Raw genomic sequence first — 20452 nt, 5'->3', positions numbered from 1 at the left:
GACCGGTTGCACCGGTAGACACAGGCAAGTCTCATGCTACATAGCCCCAGCACCACCACAGCTAGGCTAGCTAGATAAATGACAGACCTGTAGAGGCAGGTTAGGTTCATGCTACATAGCCCCAGCACCACCACAGCTAGGCTAGCTAGATAAATGACAGACCTGTAGAGGCAGGTTAGGTTCATGCTACATAGCCCCAGCACCACCACAGCTAGGCTAGCTAGATAAATGACAGACCTGTAGAGGCAGGTTAGGTTCATGCTACATAGCCCCAGCACCACCACAGCTAGGCTAGCTAGATAAATGACAGACCTGTAGAGGCAGGTTAGGTTCATGCTACATAGCCCCAGCACCACCACCACCACAGCTAGGCTAGCTAGATAAATGACAAACCTGTAGAGGCAGGTTAGGTTCATGCTACATAACCCCAGCACCACACAAGCTAGGCTAGCTAGATAAATGACAGACCTGTAGAGGCAGGTAATATTATCCACAACACCACCATGGTTAGGATAGCTTGATAAATGACTATGGATTTTCAATAGCTGTTAAGATGCCTGCTGAGAACATTCCCCCACAGGAGAGCAGCAAGGTGCCACTTTCCTCAAGGGGCTATCTGACACACCACTGTTTATTGGCCAAATAGGTCATTTACTGCCTTGGACACTTTTAAACACACATGACTGAGGAGCTGGGGAGGAAGTGGGAGTGAATGTGTGTGGACCATAGAATTACATGGAATCAATAGAATCTCTATGGTGAGGATGCCCTCATTGTTTGCACTTACAATCTCCTCTCTCACAGATTTTAACTATACACGCTGATATCCTGACACATATTAAGCCTAGTCCAAGTGTAAAACGCATTCACAGTGGAGAGACTCTTCATTTAAAGAACTTCCTAGTCCAGGACTAGTTTAATGAGTTTGGGAAACCAGCCATAGAAGTGCAATGGTTTCTGTATTCATGGCTCAAGGTGAAGAAAATGACTTGAAGACTGATGTGCATCACAACAAGAGGAAATGTCATCAGTGAATAATCAACCCATAGCGCCTTCATTTCCTATGTTTGATAAATGTGCTGATAACAGAGACAGGTGTGATACAGGCAGGTTCAGTTCATTTAATGCAGAAACTGCTCAACATTCACCAAGCAGACCTGGCTAGTAAAATGAGAGTAAAAACAGGTGTAGGAGTAGGAGTAAAAACAGGTGTAGGAGTAAAAACAGGTGTAGGAGTAAAAATAGGTGTAGAAGTAGGAGTAAAAACAGGTGTAGGAGTAAAAACAGGTGTAGGAGTAAAAACAGGTGTAGGAGTAAAAACAGGTGTAGGAGTAAAAACAGGTGTAGGAGTAAAAACAGGTGTAGAAGTAGGAGTAAAAACAGGTGTAGAAGTAGGAGTAAAAACAGGTGTAGAAGTAGGAGTAAAAACAGGTGTAGGAGTAGGAGTAAAAACAGGTGTAGGAGTAGGAGTAAAAACAGGTGTAGAAGTAGGAGTAAAAACAGGTGTAGAAGTAGGAGTAAAAACAGGTGTAGGAGTAGGAGTAAAAACAGGTGTAGGAGTAGGAGTAAAAACAGGTGTAGGAGTAAAAACAGGTGTAGGAGTAAAAACAGGTGTAGGAGTAAAAACAGGTGTAGGAGTAAAAACAGGTGTAGAACCAAATGACTGTGGGTGGAGATCTGGAAAATGATTTCTAGAGAGGTCAAACAGACTGTTGGAAGTCAGCCTGTCTTTACTTTAAATTAGATGGCTAATGAAACGGGCTGCAGAGTGCAGGGCATATCGTTTGTACGTGTGTGGGCCTGTCAACAAATCACTGCTCTACTCATTGCATAGTCCATCCTATAATTAAACTGGTGCTAGGCTGAACTCTATTGGGTCAGAAATGTGATTAAGGCATTTGTCCGAATAGAATAGCCCTGCGTGGGGGTTTAGTACTGAGGAAATAGCAGTTCAGATTCAGAACAGTTTGCCACTGATTATTACCCTAAAGAGGTCAAGTTAGGAGGATAAGTCAGAAAGAGAGGGATGGTGTGAGTTGATGGGAGACAGGAGTACAACCTTTCCATCAAGCTGTGCCACATGAATGTCTAGGACCTTGGTCGAGTTCCACTATGGCTCAAATACGTCACACATTCTGTGGACTGCAAGAAAAATGTATCAATAAAGTATCCTTCTATATAGACACCTAGAAGCATAATGCTCTAGTCTACGCCATCCCCACAGCTGTACCCGTGATGCAGATATTGAGGAGTCTTCCCGTGTGTGTGTACCTCATAGCCAGTGTTCTCTGCTCTGCTCTCACCAGTGGCTTCTCCACAGCACAGCCTGCAACCTGACGGCAGCGCATGGCTTAGCACTTAGCCCCCTCTCTGCTTCCAATTACCAGCTGCACCATGGGAAATCACAGGTCTGACATGTACTGTAGCAAGAGGCACACAGTACACACTACAACAACCAAATCCACCGTTGCAGAGTAGACACAACTCTCCAATAGACAAGTGATCAAGCCAGGATGGAGTATGCAGAAATATTATGACATTGAAATGTGGAGAGGGAAGGCGGTAGAGAGAAAGAGAGAGGGAGCGAGCAAGGGACAGAGAGTGAGTCTGCAGTGTATCAACATAACATTTAAATGAAAAAAAGTAATGTGTAACTTGGATGGCCAGTCGTCACTAATTCTCCCAGCATGCCTCGGGACATGGAGGCTAAGAGGAGAGCAAGGCTGCCTCCCAAATGACACCCTATTCACTTCCTCAGTGTTTCCCACCTCCAGTCCTCCAACACACATTGTTGTTTTAACCCGGGACAAAAACAGCAGATTCAACTCATTGAGGGCTTGATGATTATTTGGCAAGTTGAATGAGGTGTGCTTGTCTGGGGCTTCGACAACGTGTACGGTTGGGGGTACTGGAGGGCTGGAGTTGGGAAACGCTGCAATACATAGTACTTTTCTTGACCAGAGCCCGATCGATCATGTTTAACAGTATTGCATTAAATAGGGAGCCATTTTGGGATGCAGTTCATGTCATGTGAACTGCTGTGACCCAACCGGACTAGCTGATCTTTCATCATATTCCTAACATAGCTCTCTAGTCCAGAATAGTGGCTTTGGAATTTAACACCGAGAATGCATGTGGGAGGGTGCGTGTTAATGGTAACTGAACAACTATCAAGTGTTTTTGAAAAAGTGTAAAAAAAAAAAAATAGAGATTTCTTGAGAGATATGTCAAAAGGTATCATGACAGTGTGACAGGTGGTCTATATCTTATTCAGGATTCATTGTGCATTTTTATAAAATTACAACAATTTTCTGCTAAAGAAATGCATATAGAAAACAGAATGCAGTCCTAAAAAAAAAATATTAATCTTTAATTTGACAATTAAACGAGAAAAAACAAACAATACATTAGCAAAGAAGAATGGAGCCACACTGCTCTCAGACGCTGCCTCCAAAGCCTCCAACAAGCCTAACATCACACATAGACACCCTGGGTTAAAAAACATATTTCAGCATACAAGCATGTTAGTCAGTGGAGGCTGGTGAGTGCAGGACAGCTCATAGTAATGGTTGGAAAGGAATGCATGTTCTTATGCGTTTGACACCTTTCCATTCATTCTGTTCCAGCAATTACTATGAGCCCACCCACGGCTGGTGTTAGTCGTATAATCTCCACAGCTTTAATTAAGCGATGGTCAGGCCTACCTCGTTGCGTTTAGTGACCCTCCTGGCCACAATCAGCTGAATCATCCCCCGCTTGTTGCCCTCTACCGACATGGACTTCCTTAGCGTCTCCATGGCTTCCTGGTTGGTCTTGCCTAGCAACGACTCCCCGTTCACCGCTATCAGCTGGTCGTTGACCCGCAGCCTTCCATCCTGTTCACGCAGGATATGACAGGTAGGATGAGAATCAGTCAACACGCACAATCAGGCTGTTCAATGCATTAGCACTATAATGTTAGCCTGGTCCCAGATCTGTTTGTGTTCTTGCCAACTCCTTGTCACACCAAGCGACGCCCAGGTCACTTAATTCCATAAGGAGTTGGCAAGAGCTCAGAAACAGGCAACTGTACTGGCAGTAGAATAATGAATAGCAGAAAAGGCAATGAAGTTGAATCTCTGTCAAATTAGACATAACAGCTATCAGAACTGCTAGACATAAGATGCTAATAGGATGGTTAGTCTGGTATATTTGTATTTATTAAGGATCCCTATTAGCTGATGCCAAGGCTGCAGCTACTCTTCCTGGGGTCCAGAAACATTAAGGCAGTTTAATACAATTTCAAATATTACATGACATTTCACAACACATTAAGCGTGTCCCCTCAGGCCACTACTCTACAATACATGTGTATGTGTGTGTAGAGTGTGTGTCTTATGGGTATGCCTGTGTGTGTGTCTCTTCACAGTACCCACTGTTCCATAAGGTGTGCCTCCCATAGACTGTTCTGGACTTGGGGATCGTGAAGACACTGGTGGCATGTCTTGTGGGGTATATTATGCATGGCTGTCTGAGCTGTGTGCTAGTAGTTTAAACTTCTTATAAAAACAAGAAGTGATGAAGTCAATCTCTCCTCCACTGAGCCTTGAGAAATGTACATACATATTATTCATTTTAAATCTCAGAGTACATTTAAGGGATAGCTGTGCTGCCCTGTTCTGAGCCAATTTTTATTTTCCCGAGGTCCCTCTTTGTGGCACCTGAACAGTAATCCAGGTGCGACAAAACTAGGGCCTTTAGAACTTGCCTTAATGATAGTGTTAAGGAGGCAGAGCAGCGCTTCAATATGAACAGACTTCTCCCCATCTTAGCTACTGTTGTATTAACATGTTTTGAACATGACAGTTCACAATCCAGGGTTACTCCAAGCAGTTTATTCTCCTCAACTTCCTCAATTTCCACATTATTATTTTTAAGTCTAGAGAATGATTTGTCCCAAATACAATGCTTTTAATTTGAAATATTTAGGACTAACTTATTCCTTGCCTCCCATTCACAAACTAACTACAACTCTTAAAAAAAAATGCAACTAAGTGTTGCTGTGATTTCACTCGCTGTAGTAGCTGACGTGTATAGTGTTGAGTCATCCGCATACATAGACACACTGTCTTTACTCAAAGCCAGTGACATGTTATTAGTAATGATTGAAAAAAGTAATGGGCCTAGGCAGCAGCCCTGGGGAATTCCTGATTCTACCTGTATTATGTTGGAGAGGTTTCCATTAAAGAACACCCTCTGTGTTCTGTTAGAGAGGTAACTCATTATCCACAATATAGCAGGGGGTGTAAAGCCATAACAAGTTTTTCCATCAGCAGACTATGACCGATAATGTCAAAAGCTGCACTGAAGTCTAACAAAACAGCTCCCCCAATCTTTTTATCATCAATTTCTCTCAGCCAATCAGTCATTTGAGTAAGTGCATGCTTGTTGAACATTCTTCCCTATACGTGTCCTGAAAGTATCTTGGCAATATGTTTACAGTAAAATAGCACTGTATCTGGTCAAACATAATATTTTCCAAAGGTTTACTAAGGGTTGGTAACAGGCTGATTGGTTGGCTATTTGAGCCAGTAAAGGACGCTTCACTATTCTTGGGTAGGGGAATTACTTTAGCTTCCCTGCAGACACATACTTTCTAGTCATCTTAGATTAACGATATGGCAAATAGGAGTGGCAATATCGGCCACTATAATCCCAAAAATACCATATTATTGATTACTTGTATGAGCATGAAAACTTGCACATTAGTTCAAATGAAAGGTGAGAGATGACTCACCTTGCAGGCAGCTCCCCCGTTGATGATGGACTTGACGAAGATGCCCAAGTCAGAGTGGTTCTCCTTGGAGCGGTTGCCCTTGACGCTGACCCCTAACCCCGCCGACCCGGAGTCACTCAGAGGGATCTCAAAGGTCAGGAACTCCCTGGTACCATCCGGGGTCAACACCAGGTCATCCTCCTCAATCTTCTAGAACAGAGAGGGAGGAAGGACTGTGTTACTGGTCATTGTTGCGACAGTGCAATCTACTAATTGGAAACACAGAAGCAGCGGAAAGCCCTGCTTACATCTATGAAGTTGGTTTCAGAAGAGAGGATACAAATGTACAATACAGATGTGACCGTGAGAGTTCTTTGGGCCAAGGATACATACTAACGTTACCATAGGTCATATGTGAACAATTGTAGCAGCACAGTGGCTATCATAATGAAACACAATTGACAGGAGAATATAGGTAAGGAGTGTCCACTGGATCAATTCTGTGACCACCTTTCAGGCCCCAACACAGCACTAAATAATGTACAGTGCATTTCCTACACAGAAACAGACACTATATCACAAAATGCAACAGGTGCTTGAACCTCATTGAACAAAAAAGCTATTCCTTTGCCTTTAAAAAAAAAGCTATTCCTCTGCCTTTTAAATTGACAGCTGTCCTTTGAATAAATCTGCACACTTAACTACTGGAAATTATGTGCATGTGTAATGAATGCAGTCATAATCAAGCTCAGTGTCAGACATTCATTAGCTTCCATTGTTTGCAGAGAGAGATCGGATTACTTTGTGGAGAGAGGGAGAGAGCGGGCGAGGGAAGAGCGCAAGAGAAGAGAAAGAGGAGAAAGAGTGAGAATGAATTCAGGTGGAACAACAGCAGAATTGCCTCTCCTCCCCTCTTCTTCCCCCATCTCCAAGACTGCATGCTGCTTTGTATTCCACAGGGTGTATCAACCTTAAGCAGGGGGAGAATACACCCCCCCCCCCCCCCCCACTACACCCCTGGTTGCTCTGAACAGCATCACCTGAAGCTATTAGAGAGGTGCTCTCAACTTTCCCACAAACCTGTCTATTTGATGACATTGTAAAGTCACTTGAAACAAATTAAAAGCGCAGCGAGGAGAGAAGGCGCTGGAGGTTGTAATTGCTGGAGCGAACCCATGCGTGGAGAGCACTGTTGGCTGCCCTTTTTAAAGCAGCTCTCTTTCTCTGCCTGAGACTGGACGCTGATAGAGCATGAATATCAAACACCTGGGATAATAGACAGACAGGAGTCCAGGCAGACTGACATGGAGGCGTGTGCCTGCATGCATGCGCACTAAGAGAAACTCACAGCATGGAGTACAAACTGCACACACTCACTTACACAGGAGTGAAGTCATAGTCAGACTCCACATGGAGCGGGCCAGTGAGTGATTAAACAAGACAAGGAGCACCTCAATGAATTATGTGATGCTAACATGCAGGTAATGTGTCTTTTAATATCTCCATCTTTAAGGCATATTCACAAATAGCAACTGTCCCTATCCTCCTAAACACACACACCACCTCTCAGATGGTGCATTACACACACCAGCTGGCCTAAAAAGTTGGTCCACGAGATTAGAATTATTTGAGATTAGAATGAAACTCCACAGCCATCCATAGTAGAGGTCGACCGATTATGATTTTTCAACGCCGATACAGATTATTGGAGAACAAAAAAAAGCCGATGCCGATTAATCTGCCGATTTTTAGAATGGATTTGTAATAATGACAATTACAACAATACTGAATGAACACTTATTTTAACGTAATAATAATAATACATCAATAAAATCAATTTAGCCTCAAATAAATAATGAAACATGTTCAATTTGGTTTAAATAATGCAAAAACAAAAGTGTTGGAGAAGAAAGTAAAAGTGTAATATGTGCCATGTAAGAAAGCTAAAGTTTCAGTTCCTTGCTCAGAACATGAGAACATATGAAAGCTGGTGGTTCCTTTTAACATGAGTCTTCAATATTCCCAGGTAAGAAGTTTTAGGTTAGTTATTATAGGAATTATAGGACTATTTATCTCTATACCATTTGTATTTCATTAACCTTTGACTATTGGATGTTCTTATAGGCACTTTAGTATTGCCAGTGTAACAGTATAGCTTTCGTCCCTCTCCTCGCTCCTACCTGGGCTCGAAATGAAAACAGCCACCCCTCGAAGCAGCGTTACCCATTCAGAGCAAGGAGAACAACTACTCCATGTCTCAGAGCGAGTGACGTTTGAAACGCGATTAGCGCGCACCCCGCTAACTAGCTTGCCATTTCACATCACATCGTTACACCAGCCTAATCTTGGGGGTTGAAATGCTTGAATTCATAAACAGCAGAGCTGCTGGCAAAAAGCACGAAAGTGCTGTTTGAATGAAGGCTTATGAGCCTGCTGGTGTCCACCATCGCTCAGTCAGACTGCTCTATCAAATCATAGACTTAATTATAACATAATAACACAGAAATACGAGCCTTCATATTATTCATTAATATGGTCGAATCCGGAAACTATCATCTCGAAAACAAAACATTTATTATTTCAGTGAAATACGGAACCGTTCCATATTTTATCTAACGGGTGGCATCCATCAGTCTAAATATTCCTGTTACATTGCACAACCTTCAATGTTATGTCATAATTACGTAAAATTCTGGCAAATTAGGCGGCCCAAACTGTTGCATATACCCTGACTCTGCGTGCAATGAACGTAAGAGAAGTGACACAATTTCACCTGGTTAATATTGCCTGCTAACCTGGATTTCTTATAGCTAAATATGCAAGTTTAAAAATATATACTTCTGTGTATTGATTTTAAGAAAGGCATTGATGTTTATGGTTAGATACACGTTGGAGCAACGACAGTCCTTTTTCGCGAATGTGCACTGCATCGATTATATTTTTATTTATTTAGATTTTATTTCACCTTTATTTAACCAGGTAGGCAAGTTGAGAACAAGTTCTCATTTACAATTGCGACCTGGCCAAGATAAAGCAAAGCAGTTCGACAGATACAACGACACAGAGTTACACATGGAGTAAAACAAACATACAGTCAATAATACAGTATAAACAAGTCTATATACGATGTGAGCAAATGAGGTGAGATAAGGGAGGTAAAGGCAAAAAAAAGGCCATGGTGGCAAAGTAAATACAATATAGCAAGTAAAACATGAATGGTAGATTTGCAGTGGAAGAATATGCAAAGTAGAAATAAAAATAATGGGGTGCAAAGGAGCAGAATAAATAAATAAATAAAATAAATACAGTAGGTAGTTGTTTGGGCTAAATTATAGGTGGGCTATGTACAGGTGCAGTAATCTGTGAGCTGCTCTGACAGTTGGTGCTTAAAGCTAGTGAGGGAGATAAGTGTTTCCAGTTTCAGAGATTTTTGTAGTTCGTTCCAGTCATTGGCAGCAGAGAACTGGAAGGAGAGGCGGCCAAAGAAATAATTGGTTTTGGGGGTGACCAGAGAGCTATACCTGCTGGAGCGCGTGCTACAGGTGGGTGATGCTATGGTGACCAGCGAGCTGAGATAAGGGGGGACTTTACCTAGCAGGGTCTTGTAGATGACATGGAGCCAGTGGGTTTGGCGACGAGTATGAAGTGAGGGCCAGCCAACGAGAGCGTACAGGTCGCAATGGTGGGTAGTATATGGGGCTTTGGTGACAAAACGGATTGCACTGTGATAGACTGCATCCAATTAGTTAAGTAGGGTATTGGAGGCTATTTTGTAAATGACAAGGCTATCATTGAAAATAAGATAGTGTTAACCGACTAGCCTAGTTAAATAAAGATAAAAAAAAAAGATTTCCGATTGTTATGAAAACTTGAGAAAACTTGAGAAATCGGCCCTAATTAAATCGGCCATTACGATTAATCGGTCGACCTCTAATCCATACCCCCCCCCCCCCAATACTGCCATTCCCCCCTGATGCAGTCACGGTGTGCTTTATGTGTAGGAACAGGTGTCATCTTGAAACATCACTTTAAGGCAAGGGCATGTTATGTTCATTCACTGGGCCCTCTGAAACACATACATTCACACACGAGAGACATGAATGCAGCCGCATCTGCACCGCGGAACAAATAGCACCGTGTGAGTGAGAGAGGGAAAGACAGAAAGAGCCACAACAGTAATTAATTGCACTCAACTGCATTCTATTGTTAATGCTTTATCAGAGATGACTTACTGAGTCGAGGGAGAGGGAATGTGTGTGTGATCATGACATGGTTACACATTACATGGTAACTGCCACTGATGGTTTTTCAATTTCAACTTGTTGTAATTTTCTGTAACGCAGTTTGCGACAATATCAACCACTATGGATATAATAAGCGATGGATTGGTACTACTGTACTGTATGTGTATGTGGTAAACCAAGGCCTAGTACCAAATGCCAGCATATTCTCTAGGAAATAGGGTGCCATTTGCAACACATTCCATGTGTGACAACTGTCCCCATTGTGTCCTCAGGCTAACACCCTTCGAGCCTCAAAGATAAATAACCTATTACTACCAACAATTACACGATGATTAATGATTAACGTTGGCAATGTTCTGATTCACTTGTTGTGGAGGGTCTATGTGATGTTTCCTGTTGCGTTTGACCTGTTCCCTATGTAATGCACCAGTGCTACCAATGAAATGTTCTAATTCAGAGCCCTGAGTGCACTGCTTCTGACCATAAGTAGTGCTTTATATAGAGACCATGTTGCCATTTGAGACTCAAAGATATTCTGGCTGTACTGGTATAAGAGCCTTAGTGCTGCTTGCTGTCTTGCCTGGCACCACAACAGAACAGTCAAGTTCATGTGTTGTTGAGAGTCATGTGGAACAAAGCCTCAAACAATAGATAACATCTGCTGTTTATAATTGAGCCCATTATGGAGGGAATATGCTGGGAAGGAGAGAAGAAAAGGATTCATTGGCAAGGCTTGTAAATTCATACACGAGAGAGAGATGAAGGGAACGTGTTGGGAAGGAGAGAGAAAGAAAAAGATTAAGGGAATGTCAGGAAGGAGAGAGAGAAAGAAAGAAAAAGAGAATGAGATGAGGTAATATGTCAGGAAGGAGAGAGAGAAAGAAAGAAAAAGAGAATGAGATGAGGTAATATGTCAGGAAGGAGAGAGAGAAAGAAAGAAAAAGAGAATGAGATGGAGTTAACTCTGTCGGGAAGGAGAGAGAGAAATATAGAAAGAGAACTTCGGGAAGGAGAGCGAAAGAGAGAGTGAGAAAAGAGAAAAAGAGTCGAGAAAGAGCGATGGAGGGAATGTTGGGAAGGAAAGAAAGAGTGAAAAGATAGAAAAAGGAGAGATTGAGAGAAAGAATGAAATGGAGATAATACATATGTCAGGATGCAGAGATAGAAAGAAAAATATATAGAATGAAAGAAAGATGGAGAGAATGTTGGGAAGGAGAGATAGAAAGAAAAAATAGAGAAAGAAAGATGAGAATGTTGGGAAGGAGAGAGCGAGAGATCAAAAGAAAGATAAATAGTGATGGAGAGAATGTTGGGAAGGAGAGAGAAAGGAAGAAAGAAAGAAAGGAGAAAAAGTGAGAGAGAAAATGAGATGAAGGTCATACAGTATGTCGGAAGGAGAAAGAGCAGGAAAAAGAGAAGTAGATAGAGAGAAAAAGAGAATGAAATGGTAATGCAATATGTCGGGAAGGGGAGAGAGAGAAATAGATGGAGAATATTTTGGGAAGTAGAGAGAAAGAGAAACTGAGAAGGAGAAGAGAGAACGAGCAAGAAAGAGAGCGAAAGAGAGCTTGCTATGAGTCCAAGGTGTATAACGTGTAGGTTCACATTGTGGTAGGAACATGCCAGGAAGGAGAGAAGGGGATTCATTGACGAGGGCTTGTAAAATCCCACAGGAAAGAGATTGCTTTGAGATCCAAGGTGCCTCCCACTCTGGATTGGGTCTCATCTAGGCACCACAATAACTTCAAGTAAAATGTTACTGAGGAAAATCACACAACTGGGCCGTTTCCCCATAAGAAAATTCTACATCTCCTGGTTACACATCTCCTGGTCCTGGTATGACAGGTTTACTGGAGAAGGACCCCCCTGAACTAAACCTATACTTAGATTATCAGTCAGATGAAGGCAAGATTGGTTCGATATGCCAGCGGGGATCATAACCAATCATTCTCCATTTGGCCACAGACCACGCTTGTGATAAGAACCATGAATGCAGGCAGAGGTCAGGTATCACAGGGAACATAGAACTACCACTCTAGACTGCTACCTCGCTCTCCAACCAAGGCGCATGGATTGAGGAACGAACTGAAATGGTCACAGAAGCACCAAATGTATAAATAACGATACTGAATGGCTGACTGATACAGTATAGTTAATCATGGATCTATTTCAAAACAAAGTATATTCTAATGCATTGATTCCATCTGAAATACACTGTTGAATTATTGAACTCTTTAATGACTTTGCCTCCCAGATTGGTAAAATGACGAGTTGGCCAGGTTGTTAATGCCACTGAATCATTTCATTCCCTGAGCCAATTATTTAAGTAATGAAAATACATCCCCCTCTATAGAACCCTACTGAACTCTTGAATGAATTACATTTTTTTCCAATCAGTGCACAATTGGAGGACATGGAGAATTTATGGACATCGTGCAATAAAGTTAAGTGCATTTGTCTGTGGGCTGCATTGCATACCATCATCAATAATAAAATGTTGATGATGGTTGACTCAATATTTACAAACCTGAAACTACCTACCACGTCACTAACAGCAAAGCAGAGGACAATCTGAACTAGACAAGAAGTATAGTCTTGTATAGTCTTTGGAGAAAAAATGTTTGTCTCTGTTTTCATTTTGAAGGAAGATGCTAACTAGTATTAGCGCAATGACTAGACTCTATGGAACGCTAGTAGGTGTGTGTGTGTGTGTACACACAAACGGATTCAGCTACTTCAGCCACACCGTTGCTGACAGGTTTATCAAATAGAGCACACAGCCATGCAATCGCCATAAACAAATATTGGCTGTACAATGGCCTTACTGAAGAGCTCAGTGACTTTCAATGTGGCACCAGCGTCATAGGATGCCACCTTTCCAACAAGTAACTTCGTCAAATTTTTACCCTGCTAGAGCTGTCCCGGTTAACTGTCAGTGCTGTTGTTGTGAAGTGGAAACGTCTAGGAGAAACAATGGCTCAGTCAAAAAGTGGTAAGCCACACAAGCACACAGAACGAGATCGCTGAAGCACATAAAAATCGTCTGTCCTCGGTTGCAACACCCAAACCACCTCTGGAAGCAACGTCAGCACAAGAAAAGTTTGCCGTGAGCTTCATGAAATGGGTTTCCATGGCCGAGCAGCCGCACACAAGCCTTAGATAACCATGCGTCGGTTGGAGTGGTGTAAAGCTCGCCGCCATTGGACTCTGGAGCAGTGGAAACGCATTCTCTGGAGTGATGAATCACACTTCACCACCTGGCAGTCTTGACAGACAAATCTGGGTTTGGCGGATGCCATGAAAACGCTACCTGCCCTAACGCATAGTGCCAACTGTAACATTTGGTGGAGGAGGAATAATGGTCTGGGGCTGTTTTTTCATAGTTCGGGCTAGGCCCCTTAGTTCCAGTGAAGGGAAATCTGAATTCTACAGCATACAATGACATTCTAGAATTTAGACAATTATGTGCTTCCAACTTTGTGGCAACAGTTTGGGGAAGGCTCTTTCCGGTTTCAGCATGACAATGCCCCTGTGCACAAAACGGGGTTCATACAGAAGTAGTTTGTCGAGATCAGCGTGGAAGAACTTGGCTGGCCTGCACAGAGCCCTGACCTCAACCCCAACGAACACCTTTCTGATGAAATGGAACATTGACTGCGAGCCAGGGCTAATTGCCCAACATCAGTGCCTGACCTCACTAATTTTCATGGCTGAACGGAAGCAAGTCACCGCAGAAATGTTCCAACATCTATTGGAAAGCCTACCCAGAAGAGTGGAGGCTGTTATAGCAGCAAAGGGAGGACCAACATAGCGCAATGACTAGAAGCCTAATGCTAGTTAGCATTGGCTCAAACTACCTCTAACTTCCCTCAAACTGAACGCAGAGACACAAAAATGGTATCCATGAGTTCTTCTGACTCTGGGGAAGTAGATAAAGGAATAGCCAAAAAAAATTAGCATATTCTGTATGTTATCCATATTCAGTATGTTAGTATGGGTATTCAAACAAGCTAATGACCAACGATAACATGGCTATATACACAGGGTAACAGTTCCGAGTCGATGTGGAGGGGTATGAGGTAATTAAGGTAGATATGTACATATAGGTAGGGATAAAGGGACTAGGCAACAGGATAGATAATAAACAGTAACAGCAGTTTGTGATGAGACAAGAGAGTTAGTGCAAAAAGGGCCAATGCAGATAGTTAACCAAATAGCTACCCGGATTAACTATTTGGCGGTATTATGGCTTGGGGGATAGAAGGTTCTAGACTTAGCGCATCGGTACCACTTCCCGTACGGTAGCAAAGAGAACAGTCTTTGACTTGGATGGCTGGAGTCTGACAATTTTTAGGGCCTTCCTCAGACACCGCTTGGTATAGAGGTCCTGGATGGCAGGGAGCTCAGCCCCAGTGATGTACTGGGTGCCCCTTTACTCAAACATTGGTAGTAGGGCTGCGTGATATCGGCAAAAAATATTATTACAATTTTTGATTTTATTTGTGATTATAGATCAAAATACCTGTTGGAATCATAGAAATAGAATGATCTAGAGTTTGGCAGAGAGCAAGATACACAAACAAATTGTATCATGTAGAAAATGTGGATTTATATTAAGAAGCAAAGTGGAAAGCTGCATAGTTCAAGTTAGGAATCTATTGACTGCATGCTGCTTTTTGGTCAATGCATGCTGAGTGAATCTGGAGCATGAGGAACTGCCTGCTTGAGTGACATGGGGCAGGGGGATTGTGAAGCTGCCTAAAGAGGAAAGACTGAGTAGAGAACACTGTCAACTTGAATAATAAATCAAAACTGAAAAATAAAAAAATGGAAAGTGCGTTACAATGGTGGTTCAAAATACCACAGCCCAATTTCAATAAAAATGTGGATAATCGTGCAGCCCTAATTGGCAGTGTTGCAGGCTAGCTCCTAACATGCTGCAGGACCCAGGCAGGGTGCTGAGCAGCGACAGCCAGGGGTGGGTGGGCCCGACAGTGGTAACACTTTAAATCAGAGGACTGGTTCATTGTAATGGCTGGAACAGAATCAAATGTTTGATGCTATTCCAGCCATTATCATGAGCCGTCCTTCCCTCACCAGCCTCCACTGTGTAGTGTAGGCGACAGGTTTAGGTGACTTACCAAATCTCTGGGGCTTTGCATCTGGGGTTCTGCATTCTAGAGGAGACAGGGGATAGAAGAACTGTAGTCAATGACAGATGTTTGCAGCAACACTGTACATCAAATCTAACTGAGGGAGGAGCATCTACAGTATACATCAGGAAAACTCCTATCTGGACCTCGAAGCCAGTTCCACTGCTGAGTTTCATTCTTAATCTCTAACGACTGGTTTAGACCTGGGACACCAGGTGGGTGCAATTAAACATCAGGTAGAAGAGAAAACCAGCAGTGTTCTGGACCTCCAGGCTCATATGAATACCACGGGAGAAAATGAACAGCAATGAAAACTAAAATGTCTAATAATGATCCATGTATCTACAGTAACATGCATTTATCTGGACTGTACAGTGGTACCAGTAACAAGTGTTTCACATACCAATAGAGAAAGCATTTCTTTACCAAACTGCACATCTACACGCACCACTACAGGCCCTCTATAGATATCATTATATCAGTAATCATTGCCTAGGGCGAGGAATGTCCTGCTCCAGCGCTCTATCCCACAACTACAGAGTAAGAAGAACCAGGCCTATGTTCACCCTGGGGGTAGAAGAGGTTCTCTCTCCCATGTGTAATTTAACTAACCCTAACCCTGGGGGTAGAAGAGGTTCTCTCCTTTCATGTGTAATTTAACTAACCCTAACCCTGGGGGTAGAAGAGGTTCTCTCTCCCATGTGTAATTTAACTAACCCTAACCCTGGGGGTAGAAGAGGTTCTCTCCTTTCATGTGTAATTTAACTAAACCTAACCCTGGGGGTAGAAGAGGTTCTCTCTCCCATGTGTAATTTAACTAACCCTAACCCTGGGGGGTAGAAGAGGTTCTCTCTCCCATGTGTAATTTAACTAACCCTAACCCTGGGGGTAGAAGAGGTTCTCTCCTTTCATGTGTAATTTAACTAACCCTAACCCTGGGGGTAGAAGAGGTTCTCTCTCCCACGTGTAATTTAACTAACCCTAACCCTGGGGTAGAAGAGGTTCTCTCCTTTCATGTGTAATTTAACTAACCCTAACCCTGGGGGTAGAAGGGGTTCTCTCTCCCATGTGTAATTTAACTAACCCTAACCCTGGGGGGTAGAAGAGGTTCTCTCTCCCATGTGTAATTTAACGAACCCTAACCCTGGGGGTAGAAGAGGTTCTCTCTCCCATGTGTAATTTAACGAACCCTAACCCTGGGGGTAGAAGAGGTTCTCTTTCCCCAGTGTAATTTAACGAACCCTAACCCTGGGGGTAGAAGAGGTTCTCTCTCCCATGTGTAATTTAACTAACCCTAACCCTGGGGGTAGAAGAGGTTTTCTCCTTTCATGTGTCAGATGAGACGGCAGCAGACAGATGAATAGATCAAGTCTGCGTTCCAAAAGGGCACCCTATTCCCTATATAGTGTACTACTTTTGACCAGAGCACTATGGGCCCAGGTAAAAAGTAGTGCACTACATAGGGAATAGGGTGGCGTTTGGGATACATATTGAGTGAAAGAAACCTGGTCTATTCAGAGGATGAGTATTGATCCCGATAAGGCCTGTTCCCTATAGCACACTACTTTTGACCAAGATTTTTGGGCTTTGGTCAAAAGTAGTGCACTATGCAGGGAATATGGTGTCATTTGGGACGCAACCCAGGATAAAGAGCAGCACAATCAATCAACAAGCTGAACGGTCATGTGTTAGGAGAACAATACTTAGTGGAGAACAGGGAGATGAACTAGATCTGTGAAACAACATACTAACACAAACAACATACTAACACATACAACCACAGGACCTAACACACATACATACATACAACCACAGGACCTAACACACATACATACATACATACAACCACAGGACCTAACACACATACATACATACAACCACAGGAGCTAACAACACACACATACATACAACCACAGGAGCTAACAACACACATGCATACAACCACAGGACCTAACAACATACATGCATACATACAACCACAGGAACAAACACACATGCATACATACAACCACAGGACCTAACACACATACATACATACATACATACATACAACCACAGGACCTAACACACATACATACATACATACAACCACAGGACCTAACAAAATACATACAACCACAGGACCTAACAACATACATACAACCACAGGACCTAACAACATACATACAACCACAGGACCTAACAACATACATACAACCACAGGACCTAACAACATACATACAAACTAACACACACAGACTTTCCTGAGAGTAGGGGACATATGACAAATGGGGACTAGAGAGGAGGGAAGTAATCATGTGTAACTCTTTGTTGTATGCTCACACTGCTATGCTTTATCTTGGCCAGGTCGCAGTTGCAAATGAGAACTTGTTCTCAACTAGCCTACCTGGTTAAATAAAGGTGAAATAATTTTTTTTTTTTTTAAAGTAGAGTTTGCTGTGATATGGGAGCAGAGAGACATACCACTTCTCTGGGCAGGAAGGTCTCCTCCTGTCGTAACACCACAAGCCCCACAGCCCCTCCCATGGGCGTGGCCCTCAGCAGACAGACCACCTCCTCCTGGGTCAACCCAACCAAGTCCACTCCGTTCACCTGGAAGACAAATGGCCATTAGTAACATACAGATTCACATTCATTTTGAGACCGCTAAAGCCACCTGAGATCACTAATATGATCCTTACAGCTACTCCCTTCATCTCGGGTCTCACCTCCAGCAGCCTGTCTCCAGCCTTGAGGTGTCCGTCCTGGATGGCAGCTCCTCGGGGCAGGATGTTCTTCACGTAGATGGGCGCCGAGCCACCGATGGGGACGTCACGCGATGTGATGCTGAAACCCAGACCCTCCGGACCTGATGGAAGTGTGAGAAAAAGTGTGAGAAGGCCTATATTTGAACTTGCCTTCATATCACAGGTACACTAGGATGTACACAGCAACAAAACATATAGTCCAAATGGCCATAGAAAACCAACAGGCATTCCAAGAGGAAAACGGAACATGGGAAGGAATTTGGACGACTAGTAGGGAATGTTGAGACAAGACGCAGTGTTGAACCTGCAGAACCCTCCCGGCCTAATGAGACCAACTCAATCTGAGTGTAGAGGATGGGGATCGGACCGCTTCTCTCCCAGACGGCACCACATTCAGAATGTCTCAGTAGAATGTCTGCCCAGCCTAATCCCTCTGTCTGAGCTGTGTACGGTAATGCAAGCAAGGCAGAACGCAAACAGAGGATTCCAGAATGCTCAGAGGATTCTGTTTCAGAACACTCCAAATCCCTTCCATGTCAATAAGCCAATCAACTTCCCACCACAGTATGTGCACGTATTACACTTACCAGTAAATGGCTTAACCATCGCTATGCTTCACATGGTACACAGGATCTTTGAAGACACATTAGCTTGATTAGGAAAGACGTGCTCTAATTCCAGATTGATTGTGTTACAGCTTGGGTTTTGTGAAGAGGCCAGTGAGTCGGAGTTACCAAGCAAACTAACTAAGTAAATCTATCATCCAAATAAGGTTTAGTCTGCACTCGACACATAACAAGCCAGGCAAAGTCTCATAAATGAATGTTAATCTGCAACTACTGTACTCATTCAACCAAAGCAAACAAGGAATGGAAGGAGAAATATCTTCCAGAACTTGGTGGATGATAACAGAGCTACGTTTACGTTGTCCTCCTACTAAATGGAACGATAGACACCTGGATGTGGTCAGTGGGGATCTTATTAACAGGAATCAACCAGGTTGGGAGTTACGGCTGCTTTTTAAATGGCACCCTACAGTACTCCTTATATAGTGCACTCATTTTGACCAGTCCACTATAATATAGCGAATAGAGTGAAGGTTGTGATCCATCCCCGATTTCTGGCCTGGGCCTTTCAGTACTCTGGCTTGGTTCCAGGCCAGGGGTCCAGGACAGTGGAGACATCCCAACACAGTGCTGGTGTGCCATATGGACTGGGCCCTTCTATCTTCAACATTGCTTTTGACACAGTGCACACTACAGACAGACAGAGTGGCTGCTTAGCAACAAGCCCTCTTGCCCACCACACCTGGCAGGAACACACACACACACCTGGTCCTTATGGCAGAGACCGGTATGTTTGTGTCTCCTATGGCAGAGGCCTGTGCCGTGCCAACTCTGACCAGCTGTCAGTCACTGCATACACCCCTGAAGTGTGTTTCATTAGGAATTTATGGCTCAATCTGTAACACATTTTCTGTCCACCATTTCAGGCAAAAGTGTGAAGCTGTTTGGCCATCTTTATTCAAGTCTATGGCTAGATCGAATGATTCTGAAGTGTGCATCTCTTCATGAATCAATGAGATGAGACTGGCATATGTTTATTTGGAAGCTACTGTAATAATTATATATTTCCACCCAAACCATTTGCTGCGTTCCTCCTGAACAGAACAAGTATTTATTTATCCAACCTCATCACACAGACCTAAACACAGCATTTTATTTGTAGAATCTAAGAGGCTAAATTCTTAGACTGAGGGAAAGTAACACTGAGTAAAATGGCCTGTTTCCAAGCGTGTACAAGTCAGTCAGAATACCTGTAATGATAAGGAGTAGAAGCTCAGTATTGAGAAGTCAGAGCTTGACCAGTCTTGATTAGTTGGCTCTGGAAGGTCATGGATAATTACACTAAATATTTACACTAATAGCCCCTAACACCTTGTCTATTGTCCTGATATCACGGCCCAGTTCAGCTCAGTAGGTAACCTATGCCAAACATTTATTTAATAGGCATATAACAGAGTTCTAAAAATGTCTTAAGAACGACAGTCTATTTAGTTTATGGAGTCTATACTCATACAATGGTCAATTAAAGACCCAATATCAAACTTTATTTGAAGTGTATTTAAAATAACATGCTTAATAAAACAATCAAAACAAAGGCGTCATTGATTAAAGGGATCCTAACACCTCAAGCAGTTTCACAGTACGACGCAAAGTACTTAAAAATACAAGCATGATACAAACGATGAATAATTAAACCATTTTTACTGCTATAATATAAGAAATTAACTAAAGCTTTGTTGTCAAATTCCAAATGCTACAGTAGGCCCCTTGATTTCTCATAGTTTCACCTTCAAGTAGCCTAATGCCTAAAAAGCAGCCTACTTGAAACTGGTACTACCACAATTAGTCTTTGTAGTCGTGGTAACCTGCACTTTATTCTGCCATTTTTTTTTTTTGGAGGGGGTATTTAATTAAGCTTATTTCATTCATTCTTTTTTGGAAGAGAGTTTGGTATTTTTTTAATGTACGTCTTGGCTTATCTTGTACA

The 20452-nt window shown here is 42.8% G+C and overlaps 1 protein-coding gene across 5 annotated transcripts in view; it reads right to left on the bottom strand.

The window, feature by feature from the left end:
• LOC109871558 (partitioning defective 3 homolog) overlaps positions 1–20452 on the bottom strand; it is a 217153-nt gene that overhangs the window by 81620 nt on the left and 115081 nt on the right. For 4 of the 5 annotated variants that reach the window (XM_031806547.1, XM_031806544.1, XM_031806545.1 and 1 more), the window contains 5 exons: positions 17861–18000; positions 17616–17744; positions 15141–15176; positions 5777–5965; positions 3705–3875 (listed from right to left, as the gene is read on the bottom strand). In XM_031806547.1, the coding sequence (XP_031662407.1) occupies positions 3705–3875; positions 5777–5965; positions 15141–15176; positions 17616–17744; positions 17861–18000 (665 nt within the window). The remainder of the gene's footprint in view (positions 1–3704; positions 3876–5776; positions 5966–15140; positions 15177–17615; positions 17745–17860; positions 18001–20452) is intronic. The other variant, XM_031806546.1, reaches the window with a different exon arrangement.

This window comes from Oncorhynchus kisutch, linkage group LG27 (genome assembly GCF_002021735.2).
Source record: "Oncorhynchus kisutch isolate 150728-3 linkage group LG27, Okis_V2, whole genome shotgun sequence".
Classification (NCBI taxonomy): Eukaryota; Metazoa; Chordata; class Actinopteri; order Salmoniformes; family Salmonidae; genus Oncorhynchus; species Oncorhynchus kisutch.
This window is presented reverse-complemented; position numbering and strand designations above follow the sequence as displayed.